Below are 12,946 nucleotides of genomic sequence, written 5' to 3' on the forward strand. Positions count from 1 at the left end.
AGGACATCCCTTTAGAGCAGAGATGAAGAGGAATTTCTTTAGCCAGAAGGTGATGAATCTGGAATTCATTGCCACAGACGACTGTGGTGGCCAAATCATTGGGTATATTTAAAGCAAATATACTTGATTCTTGATTAGTCAGGGCATCAGAGTTTACAGGGAGAAGGGAGGAGAATGGATTTAAGAGGGAAAATAAATCAGCCATGATGAAATTGCAGAGCAGATTCAATGGGCCAAATGGCCTAATTATGTTCCTATGTCTTCTGGTCTTATCCGTAGCTGGGCTCGCGTTTAATAGTAAATCTGCTGAAGCTGTGTATTCTGCCGCTATATTTGCCAATATTTTAACTTTATCAAACAGTTAACAGGAAAAGAAAATTAGAAGGGCCATTACAGTTAAACCAATCCAAGTATGTACATAAACGTTGGAGCTCGTTCTGAAGTAGTCGGGATGCTTCACATTCTCAAGATTCAAAAAACTTTATTGTCATTCTACCGTATATCAACTCTCCAGGGCAGAATGAGACAGCGTTTTCCAAGAGCAGTGCAATCATAACGTTACAAACGCAACACTAAATAATAAACATAACAATAAATAGTAAAACACAACAGCCACATGTCAGTTAAAATCAAGTTATAAGTGTCCAGTGCAAATTAAAAGTGTCCAAAGCAGAGTCAGGTGGAGCAGCTGTTTAGCAGTCTGACTGCCTGTGGGAGGAAGCTATTTAGTAGCCTTGTGGTTTTAGTTTTGATGCTCCTGTAACGTTTGCCTGATGGCAGAAGAACAAACAGTTCATGGAGAGGGTGTGAGGGGTCTTTAATGATGTACCGTGTCTTCTGGAGGCATCGACTCTGAAAGAGGTCTTGGACAGAAGGTAGGGAGACCCCAATAACCTTCTCTGCTCCCCTAACCACCCTCTGCAAGGCTTTTTTGTGGACAACATTGCAGCTGGAGTACCAGGTTGTGATGCAAAAGGTCAGCACACTCTCAACCACGCCTCTGTAGAATGTAGTTAAGATGTTAGTAGGGAGCGATACTTGTTTAAGCTTCCTCAGAAAGTGCAATCTCTGCTGGGCCCGTTTCACAATCCCAGTGGTGTTCCTGGACCAGGTGAGATTGTCCGAGATCTGCACCCCAAGGAACTTGATGTTTTCCACTCTCTCCACTGTGGAGCCGCTGATGCTGAGGGGTGTGTGCTCAGGCTGAGACCGTCTGAAATCGATGATCATCTCCTTGGTTTTGGTGACATTAAGCATCGTTGTTATTCTTGCACCAGCTCTCTAGGTGTTTGACCTCCTCCCTGTACATAGTTTCATCATTTTTGCTGATGAGCCCACCACTGTGGTATCATTAGCAAGTTTAATGATCAGGTTCTCCTTGAATCTGGCTGCACAGTCATGTGTTAGCAGTGTAAACAGCAATGGGCTAAGCACACAGCCTTGTGGGGATCCAGTGCTCAGTGTGATGGAGTCAGAGATGTTCCTGCCAACACGGACTGACTGTGGTCTCTCTGTCAAGAAATGCAGAATCCGGCGACACATGGCAGTGCTAAGGCCAAGCAGCGACAGTTTCTCCACTAGTCTCTGCGGGATGATGGTATTTATGCGCTGAACCCACGTTCTGCGTGAAGGACACCAGCCACAATTTGAACTTTCCTCGAAGACCATTTCGAATGAACTGGGTAAATCGGGATTATTGGCAGTACCTCCTGTGAGCCATTTGTCTGCACAAACCACTTCTTACAATAGGGTCTCCCCTTTGGGTGGGATCCTCCGAGCATTTTCCCTTGGGCTCTTCTCCACATTTTCTAACAAAAGACCCCAAACCAGACTATTGTCCTTAAGAAATCTGACCCCACCCAGCTCTCTCGAGTGTTCCATTCATTCCCACCCCCCCACCCCCCCCATTGGTTCACACAACATGCCTAGGCTGAGCAATCACTCTTTACCTCTGCTGGTCAAAGCAGTAGTCTGTGAAGCTTAACTAACAGAACATACTATGTTTGCAGTAAACTGCCAAAATAAAATGCCCAACAACATAGCTGCAGCAAAACAACTTTAACCAGAGCATTACAGATGCAAGATCATAACAAGGTAGATTGAGAGGTCAAGGGTTCATCTTGTCATGCAAGAGATCTGTTCAAGAGTCTGATGACAGCGGGGTAGAAGCTGTCCTTGAGCCTGGTGGGACGAGCTTTCAGGCTTTTGTATCTTCTGCCCGATGGGAGAGGGGGGACGAGAGAATGTCTGGGGTGGGTGGGATCTTTGATTATGTTGGCTGCTTTACTGGGGCAGAGAACTGGGCTGCGTTCACAGCTCTGCACGGGTAAATGGATCGACTGTGGCTCTAGACTCAGGGTTGAGTGGCCACACAGAGTTTGAAATTAGCACCCAGTGTCAATGAGCTCTGTCTGGGTATGCTTGAAGTGAAGCACGTTTTAAGTTTGGGGCGCTATGGTTAGCACAATGCTGTTACAGCTCAGGGTATCAGAGTTCAATTCCGGCATTGTCTGTAAGAAACTTTGTATGCTCTTGGTGATCCTGGTGTGGATGCTATGTAGCCTGCTTGCTGAAGGGACTGGGACTGGGACAAACAGTCTGTGAACATGATGTTACTAGCCCTTTTCCAGCATCTTTCTGTATATATGTCCTTGATGGTGGGTAGGTTGGTGCTGGTGATGCTTGGGCAGTTTTGACTACCCGTTGTAGAGCTTTCCTGTCTGTCACAGTGCAGTTTCTGTACCATGCAGTGATGCAGTTTGTTAGAATGCTCTTTACTGCAGGCCTGTAGATTGGACTAATTGGTAAGGTGTGATAAAGCTGGATCAGTTCAATCTCATGTCTCTCCTGTGCCTTGACAGGTCTGCCCATCCAGGTGCGTGATGCAGGAATCTCCCTCAAGGATGAGATGCCCAAGTCTGACGTCAATAAGGAGTATTACACACAGAACATGGAGAGAGAGGTAATTAGCTTCTTTCCCCTTTGCCGGATGCTGGTTCAGCCTGAGGGATCTCTACTCAGTAGCCACTTTAACAGATATCTCCTGTACAGTGATCATTAATGCAGATACCTAACAGCTAATCATATCGCTGCAGCTCAGTGCATAAAAGCATGCAGACGTAGTCAAGATGTTTAGTCGAGGAAATCATTGTGGAGTTCAGGAAGGTGTAGATGAACCATCCCCCTCTGTAGAGAGAGTAAAGTTCACCAGGTTCATGGGAGCTCACGTCACCTGGTCCCTGAATATCACCTCCCTGAACAAGAAGGCACAGTAGCGGCTCCACTCCCAAGGAGATTGAGGAGAGTGAGGCTCTCCCCCAACCCCCATCTTAACTGTGTTTTACAGGAGCACCATTGAGAGTGTCCTGACAAGTTGCATCTCCATCTGGTACAGGAGCAGTGGTCCATTGGATCAGAAGTCCCTACAAAGGAGTGAGAACGGCTGAGAGGATCATAGGGGTCTCCCTACCATCCATCAGGAACATTTATCAGGAGTGTTGAATACACAGAGCCCTTAGTATTATCAGGGATCCCATCCATCCATCCAGCAGTCTCTTTGACTTCTACCATCAGGCAGGAGACTATGATGCATTAAAAACAAGAATTGTCAGAATGGGAAACAGTTTCTTCCCCCAGGCCATTAGGCTTCTGAATTCCCGGTCGCATCATATTCAAAGTGTCACTGGATAATCTGTTCCATACCTTGCAATGTTTAATATCAATGCACTTCAGTTTGTTATTTATGTGTGATTCATCTGTAGATTTTATCCTTACCTTCATAAGTTATTGTGTGTTATGTGTACTACTGTGCTTTACACCCTGGTTCGAAGAAATGTTGTCTCTTTTCTATACACATTATATACGTGTATGTAGTTAAATAGCAGTGAACTTCACTTGACACATAATTTTTTTCCCCTTTTATATTTGCAGTTTGTTGTCTTTTGCACATTGGTTGTTTGTCTGCGAAGTATTCATTAAGGATCTCTCCTATCTCCTCCACCCTAGGCATGTTTCCTCATCTCTCACTTACCGGTCTTGCCCTCACAATGGTTGTCCATTGTGTCCAATATGACAGGAAACTGTGCGGGAGAGTTGTACAGGGACAATTGTCCGGGTCCAGTAGTCCGAACCAGTGTCACAAACTGGGGTCTTCCTTGTTTGCAGTGGATGACTATACTGCACATCTGTGCCTTGTCATGCACTTTGCTGTCTGTGGAGTGTTGCAGAACCACCTCCTGGCCAGTGGGTGTCACTGTAGATCTCATCTGCCCAGTCTGCCGGAGCTAGCTTCACATGCTAGAACAGGCATGTCCCTATCTCACCGGGGTGTGAGGCCGCCGGCCGCCCGCCTGTCAAAGCGGTGTACCAGGGTGTGGCTGTTGTCACATGCAAACAGCTACTTGGAGCCACAGGTCAGGGCTGAGTGTTGGGTGGGGCCCAAATTGAGTGATCTGTCCCAGAATGGACACAGCAAGCCCCTTCACCAGACACCTCTCTGGACACCCCTTACGCCCAGTCTCGAGGTAGTTTATGATAACATATGTACACTTTGATGATAAGTGTGACTGACTAGGGTCAGAGTTGGTTATGAGTCTGACATTTCTGCTGCTCCTGTAGATCCAGAATTCGGATGGAACGAGACCGGTGGGTGCTCTGGGCAAGGCCACCAGCTCCAGTGACATGCTGCTGAAACTAGCCAGGACCACGCCGTACTACAAACGCAATCGGCCGCACATCTGCTCCTTCTGGGTCAAAGGAGAGTGCAAGCGAGGCGAGGAATGCCCTTACAGGTATGGCAGGCGTCTAACGATGCATCCTTGAATCGCGAGAGAGATTAGCTTAATTTGTCGCATGTCCATCGAAACATACAGTGAAATGTATCATTTGTATCAAGGGCCAGTATAGTCCGAGGATGTGCTGGGGGCAGTCTGCAAGTGTTGCTACGCTTCCGGCACTAACAGCATATCCACAACTTACTAACTCTAACCCGTATGTCTTTGGAACATGGGGGGAAACCAGAGCACCTGGAATAAATTGAAAGGGGAGAACTTACAAACTCCTTACAGACCTGATCTTCCGTATTTCTGGCACTTTAAAGCATCATACTAATTGGGCAGCACGGTAATGTGGCGTTAGCACAAAAGTACCAGTACCAGTGGCCTGGGTTCAATTCCGCTGCTGTCCGTAAGGAGTTTCTACGCTCTCCCTTTGACCACGTGGCTTTCCTCCCACATTCCTGCACCTATTTTCTGTTTTCTATTCCAAAGACCTATTGGTGGGTGTGTTAATTGCTCATTGTGAATAGTCCTGTGATTAGGCGAGGGTTAAACTGGGGGATTGCTGGGCCAGAATGGTTTCTTCCGCTCATATCTCTAAAGAAAGTGAAATTGCTACACGATGTGCCTCCCTGGGGTTGAAACATAAACCCCATTCTTGAGCCTCGAGCACCAAAACTCTGGTGACAATCTGTCACGGTCCTGAGGGAGACTTGCACAGTCAGATGTTGAACTACGTCCCAATCTCCCCACTTACTTGGATATCAAAATTCTCCACAATTCTGAGGAAAGCCAGGGTTCTCCCCGGTACTCAGCAGTTGTGTCTACTTCCCTATCAATGCAAGTCTTTTTAATAATCAAGAACCTATCAAACTCCACATTAAATATACCTCAGAAAGTTCCCCAGCACTGACTTACCATCTTGTAATTTTTGAGTTTGTCTTTCATCACATTGAGTATAAGAGCCAGGAGGTCACATTGCTCCATGTAAAACTTTGGTTAGACCACACTTGCCCCATTACAGGATGGGTGTGGAGGCTTTGGAGAGGGTGCAGAAGAGGTTTACCAGGATGCTGCCTGGTTTAGAGGATGAGAGGTTGGACAACTTGGGTTGTTTTCTCTGAAGTGGTGGAGGCTGAGGGGGGATCAAGTAGAGGCTCACAACACCCTGAGAGGCACAGATAGAGTAGATGGACATATTTTTGCCCCAGGATAAAAATATCAACTACTAGAAGATATAACCTTATAGTAAGAGGGGAAAATTTGAAGATGTGTATGGCAAGTTTTTACTTACACAGAGAAAGGTGGGTGCCTGGAACAGGCCACATGGACTATGGTGGAAGCAGATACCAAATTTCAAAATAAACTTATTATTGAAGTATATATATGTTACCATATCCTGTCCTGAAATTCATTTTCTTGTGGGCATTCATAGTAAATACAAAAGGAACACAATAGAATCAATGAAAAATCTTTATACAACAGGACAGACAAACAACTAAAGTGCAAAAGACAACAAACTGCAAATACAAAAAGAGAAAGAAAGATAAATAAGCAATAAATATTGAGAACATGAGTCGTAGAGTCCTTAAAAGTGAGTGTATAGGTTGTGGGAATAGTTTAGTGTTGAGACAAGTGAAGTTATCCCCTCTGGCTCAAGAGCCTGATGGTTGAAGGGTAATAACTGTTTCTGAACCTGGTGGTGTGAATCTTGAGGACCCTGCACCTTCTTCCTGCTGGCAGCAGCGAGAAGAGAGCATGTCCTGGGCGGTGGGAGTCCCTGATGATGGATGCTGCTTTCCTTCGAAAGTACTTCATGTAGATATGTTTGGTGGTTCGGAGGGCCTTATCCGTGACGGACTGACCCATATGCACTACTTTGTATGTGCACTTCCATCAATATGATAGTGGCATTAGACAGACACATGAATCACGTACAAACCCAAGGGATTAGTTTAAGTCGCGGTGGGCTGGAGAGTCTGTCCTGTGCTGAACTGTTTTATGTTCCTCTGCCTTTCTGAGTGCCAGCAGACTTGGGTTTAGACTTAGAGATACAGCAGGCCCAATGAGCCCATGCTGCCCAATTAACGTACTGACCGGTACGTCTTTGGACTGTGGGAGGAAATTGGAGGAAACCCACGTGGTCACAGGGAGAACATGCACACTCCTTACAGACGGCGGTGGAAATTGAAGCCGGGTGACGCTACCACACCGCCTGCATTTGACCCCCACTCTCCCTTAAGTTTATTTGGTACCGTTTTGCAGCCCAGGTGAAAACCCTTTTGGTTCCATTGATTACCGAGCAGTGAAGCCATTTTGCTTTAGTTCACTTATTTATTTACTGCCCGTTATGCCTGCTGACGTCCAGGGCAGCAATGAAGGCCCTTCATCTTTGTCTGTCCATACCGTCACACACAGATGTAGAAGGAGTCTCTGTGGCTGTTTCTGTAACATATCATTGAGGTGCACAAGCCTCCAAACCATGACAGGGTTGTGGTCCTCTTGGGGGGATCAAGTTCAAGTTTATTGTCATCTGTGTACATGTATACAACCAAACGAAACAACATTCCTCCAGACCATGGTGCACCTACAATACGTATATCACACACAGCACACAAGGCAAAATATTACCTGAAAGAAGTCAATAAAATGTAATTCAAAAATGCTTGTGAAGTGCGCAGTGCAAATAAACAGTAAACAGCTCGCTGTCCTTGTGACAACACCGCAGTGTAGACAGGGTATTCATTAGTCTCACAGCCTGAGGGAAGAAGCTGTTACCCAGTCCGACAGTCCCAGTCCTGATGCTCCTGTACCTCCTCCCTGATGGCAGTGGGTCAGAGAGATTGTGGGATGGGTGGTAGGGATTCTCAACAATGCTTCAGGCCCTTCGTATACAACACTCCCATTAAATGTCACAAATAGTGGGAGGGAGACCCCGGTGATCCTCTTGTTTTTATACCATCCTATGTTGAACCTTGCAGTCTCTTGCTGTGCAGTTTCCGTACCAGTTCCATTGTTTTAATTTGTCACACACAGGCATGAGAAGCCAACAGACCCGGACGATCCCCTGGCCGATCAGAACATCAAAGATCGTTACTACGGCATTAACGACCCGGTGGCAGACAAGCTGCTCAAACGTGCAGCCACCATGCCCAGGTTGGATCCTCCCGAGGACAAGACCATTACCACCCTCTACGTCGGAGGTCTCGGCGAGCAGATCTCAGAGACGGAGTTACGGTAAACTCTCAGGCCATGCTTTGGGTAGTGATCAGGCATTGCTGGCATTGAATAGTTTCCAGAATCAGGTTTATTATCACTGACTGATGATGTGAAATTTGTTGCCTTACCAGCTGGTGGCATAGTGGCATCAGTGCCGGACTTCGGGACGAAGGGTCCGGAGTTCGAATCCAGCCAGCTCCCCTGCACGCTCTCTATCCGTGCTGGGTTACGAGCTGGTGATCTCTTTGGAAGCTCACCCAGCAGAAGGCAATGGCAAACCACTGCTGTAACTTGCCTCGTACGTGGTTCCCCACTACGTCAGAGAGGTGTGGAGGGAAGTTGTCCGCTAACCGGAGAAACTCCGGATGCGATGTACCTTTCCTTCACTGCAGACGTACAGTGCAAAGACATAAAAATTACTGTAAATGACAAAAAGTGAAAGTCCTCAAGTTCCTGTTAAATCTCTCCTCTCTCATCTATGCCCTCTGGTTCTTGAGTTTTTAACCCTGGTCTGAGTGCCTTCTACCTATCCATATAGAGCTTAGGACATCACAGTATAGTGCAGACCCTTTGGTTGTTGAGCAATGTTGCTCAACCTAACCCTCCCTCCACCCCACAGGATTGTATACACCTCTGTAATACCACCTGTCATTCTCCTGTGCGCCAAGAATGAAGTCCGAACCAGTGCTCCACTTTACTCCCACATCGCAAAGATGTACCATGGAGAGCATTCTAACTGGAGGGGCCGACGTATGGGATCGGTAAAAGCTGCAGAAGGTTGTAATCTCGACCAGCTCTATCGTGGGCACTGGCTTTCCCAGCATCTATGACATCTTCAAAAGGCAATAATCCAAAAAGGCGACATCCATTATTAAGGACCCCATCACCCAGGGATGCCCTCTTCTCATTGCTACCATCAGGGAGGAGGTACAGGAGTCTGAAGACACACACTCAATGTTTCAGGAACAGCTTCTTCAGGAATGCCGTCAGATTTCTGAATGGACAATGAACCCATGAACAATACCTCACTATTGTCTTCTTTATTTGCTCTCTTTTTGCACTATTTCAGTTTTGTTATGAGTGAGGAGTGGAATCTGGGGGGGAGCTGGTGGAAAGTTTAAAATGGGATGAATGTAAATGGGTGATTAATAGACGTGATGGGCTGAAGGGCTTGTTTCTGTGACTAGGTAATATCTGTGTATGGATATGAGTGAAGGAGATGACCCATTCATGAAACACCTCTGTTTGGATACTTTTTTCCAAAGGAACCACTTTTACCAGTTCGGCGAGATTCGTTCCATCACAGTGGTTCAGCGGCAGCAGTGCGCGTTCATCCAGTTCGCCACCCGGCAGTCCTCTGAGCTGGCGGCTGAGAAGTCCTTCAACAAGCTCATTATTAACGGCCGGAGGCTGAACGTCAAGTGGGGCAGGTGAGTGTGGCATCAGGCAGGCACTCAGAGCCAGCAGTTGTTGAGTATCTAGATGGCAGGGGTGGGTGGTGAGGAGATGAGGAATCGTTGACAACAGAAAACGGTGAGACCACAAAGGACAAGGGTAGGAAAGCAGCACCAGCTGGAAGTTGCCTCCAAGCTACACACCGTCCTGACTTGGAAATACCTCACCTTCCTTCACCATGGCTGGGTCAAAGTCCTGGAATTCCTCCCTGACTGATCAAAAGCAATGTATACTTGCTTCAGAGGGAGTGAACAGACACTCACGAGACATTCTGCAGACATAGAAACATAGAAAATAGGTGCAGGAGTAGGCCATTCGGCCCTTCGAGCCTGCACCGCCATTTATTATGATCATGGCTGATCATCCAACTCAGAACCCCGCCCCAGCCTTCCCTCCATACCCCCTGATCCCCGTAGCCACAAGGGCCATATCTAACTCCCTCTTAAATATAGCCAATGAACTGGCCTCAACTGTTTCCTGTGGCAGAGAATTCCACAGATTCACCACTCTCTGTGTGAAGAAGTTTTTCCTAATCTCGGTCCTAAAAGGCTTCCCCTCTATCCTCAAACTGTGGCCCCTCGTTCTGGACTTCCCCAACATCGGGAACAATCTTCCTGCATCTAGCCTGTCCAATCCCTTTAGGATCTTATACGTTTCAATCAGATCCCCCCTCAATCTTCTAAATTCCAACGAGTACAAGCCCAGTTCATCCAGTCTTTCTTCATATGAAAGTCCTGCCATCCCAGGAATCAATCTGGTGAACCTTCTTTGTACTCCCTCTATGGCAAGGATGTCTTTCCTCAGATTAGGGGACCAAAACTGCACACAATACTCCAGGTGTGGTCTCACCAAGGCCTTGTGCAACTGCAGTAGTACCTCCCTGCTCCTGTACTCGAATCCTCTCGCTATAAATGCCAGCATACCATTCGCCTTTTTTACCACCTGCTGTACCTGCATGCCCACTTTCAATGACTGGTGTATAATGACACCCAGGTCTCGTTGCACCTCCCCTTTTCCTAATCGGCCACCATTCAGATAATAATCTGTTTTCCTATTTTTGCCACCAAAGTGGATAACTTCACATTTATCCACATTAAATTGCATCTGCCATGAATTTGCCCACTCACCCAACCTATCCAAGTCACCCTGCATCCTCTTAGCATCCTCCTCACAGCTTACACTGCCACCCAGCTTCGTGTCATCCGCAAACTTGGAGATGCTGCATTTAATTCCCTCATCCAAGTCATTAATATATATTGTAAACAACTGGGGTCCCAGCACTGAGCCTTGTGGTACCCCACTAGTCACTGCCTGCCATTCTGAAAAGGTCCCGTTTATTCCCACTCATTGCTTCCTGTCTGCTAACCAATTCTCCACCCACACCAATACCTTACCCCCAATACCGTGTGCTTTAAGTTTGCACACTAATCTCCTGTGTGGGACCTTGTCAAAAGCCTTTTGAAAATCCAAATATACCACATCCACTGGTTCTCCCCTATCCACTCTACTAGTTACATGGTCAAAAAATTCTATGAGATTCGTCAGACATGATTTTCCTTTCACAAATCCATGCTGACTTTGTCCGATGATTTCACCGCTTTCCAAATGTGCTGTTATCACATCCTTGATAACTGACTCCAGCAGTTTCCCCACCACCGACATTAGGCTAACCGGTCTATAATTCCCTGGTTTCTCTCCCCCTCCTTTTTTAAGAAGTGGGGTTACATTAGCCACCCTCCACTCCTCAGGAACTAGTCCAGAATCTAACGTTGGAAATCCAGAGCAACACACACACACAAAATGCTGGAGGAACTCAGCAGGCCAGGCAGCATCTATGGAGAGGGAATAAACAGTTGATGTCTCAGCCCAAAACATCGACTGTGCGCTTCGTCTGTTCCTCCAGCACTTTTGTGCATGTTGCTCAGAAGGTCAGGCAGCATTTGTGGAGAGAGAAACTGTATTAATGCTTCAGGCTGGAGACTCCATTCAACAAGTATCTCACGAATCAAGAATCAACTTTATTCGCATACACATTTACATGTATTAGAAATTTGTTGTGGTGTGTTAGTCTGGGTGTAACATGCAACAGAAAACAGCGTCCAACAATTTAAAATTATGCAAAAATTTAATACTTTTATATTAAAGGTAGCAAACTGAGGTTGAAGTATAGTATGGAATAAAATGTGCAAATATACCAGCAAGTATCTACAATGTAAACAATATTATAAAAATGTTTAAAGCGTTTACAGTGCAATGAGGAGACTAACAGACAGAGAGGAGTGTGAGGGGACTAACAGACAGAGGGGAGTGTGAGGCGACTAACAGAGGGAAGTGTGAGGGGACTAACAGACAGAGGGGAGTGTGAGGCGACTAACAGACAGAGGGGAGTGTGAGGCGACTAACAGAGGGAAGTGTGAGGGGACTAACAGACAGAGGGGAGTGTGAGGGGATGCACAGACAGAGGGGAGTGTGAGGGGATGCACAGACAGAGGGGAGTGTGAGGGGATGCACAGACAGGGGAGTGTGAGGGGACTAACAGACGGAGGGGAGTTTTGAGGGGACTAACAGACGGAGGGGAGTGTGAGGGGACTAACAGACAGAGGGGAGTGTGAGGCGACTAACAGACAGAGGGGAGTGTGAGGGGGCGAACAGACGGAGGGGAGTGTGAGGGGACGAACAGACAGCGGAGTGTGAGGGGACTAACAGACAGAGGGGAGTGTGAGGGGGCTAACAGACAGAGGGGAGTGTGAGGGGACTGACAGACGGGGCGTCTGAGGAGACTGACAGACAGAGGGGAGGGTGAGGGGACTGACAGACAGAGGGGAGTGTGAGGGGATGCACAGACAGAGGGGAGTGTGAGGGGACTAACAGACAGAGGGGAGTGTGAGGGGACTAACAGAGGGGAGTGTGAGGCGACTAACAGACAGAGGGGAGTGTGAGGGGGCGAACAGACGGAGGGGAGTGTGAGGGGACTAACAGACAGAGGGGAGTGTGAGGGGACTAACAGACAGAGGGGAGTGTGAGGGGGCTAACAGACAGAGGGGAGTGTGAGGGGACGAACAGACGGAGGGGAGTGTGAGGGGACGAACTGACAGAGGGGAGTGTGAGGGTACTAACAGACAGAAGGGAGTGTGAGGGGACTGGCAGACGGAGGGGAGGGTGAGGGGACTGACAGACAGAGGGGAGTGTGAGGGGACGAACTGACAGAGGGGAGTGTGAGGGTACTAACATACAGAGGGGAGTGTGAGGGGACTGGCAGACGGAGGGGAGGGTGAGGGGACTGACAGACAGAGGGGCGTCTGAGGAGACACACAGAGGGGAGTGTGAGGGGACTGACTGACAGAGGGGAGTGTGAGGGTACTAACAGAGGGGAGTGTGAGGGGACTCACAGACAGAGGGGAGTGTGAGGCGACTGACAGACAGAGGGGAGTGTGAGGGGACTAACAGACAGAGGGGCATCTGAGGGGACTGACAGAGGGGAGTGTGAGGCGACCAAC

The 12,946-nt window shown here is 47.6% G+C and overlaps 1 protein-coding gene across 1 annotated transcript in view; it reads left to right on the top strand.

Moving 5' to 3' along the window:
* The window catches only part of rbm22 (RNA binding motif protein 22), a 33,132-nt gene that overhangs the window by 10,503 nt on the left and 9,683 nt on the right, over window positions 1–12,946 (top strand). Inside the window, exons 5-8 of the mRNA XM_063053042.1 lie at window positions 2,862–2,962; window positions 4,618–4,790; window positions 7,812–8,012; window positions 9,260–9,424. Coding sequence (XP_062909112.1) covers window positions 2,862–2,962; window positions 4,618–4,790; window positions 7,812–8,012; window positions 9,260–9,424 — 640 coding nt within the window. The remainder of the gene's footprint in view (window positions 1–2,861; window positions 2,963–4,617; window positions 4,791–7,811; window positions 8,013–9,259; window positions 9,425–12,946) is intronic.

The sequence above is a fragment of the Mobula hypostoma genome, chromosome 7, assembly GCF_963921235.1.
Source record: "Mobula hypostoma chromosome 7, sMobHyp1.1, whole genome shotgun sequence".
NCBI lineage: Eukaryota > Metazoa > Chordata > Chondrichthyes > Myliobatiformes > Myliobatidae > Mobula > Mobula hypostoma.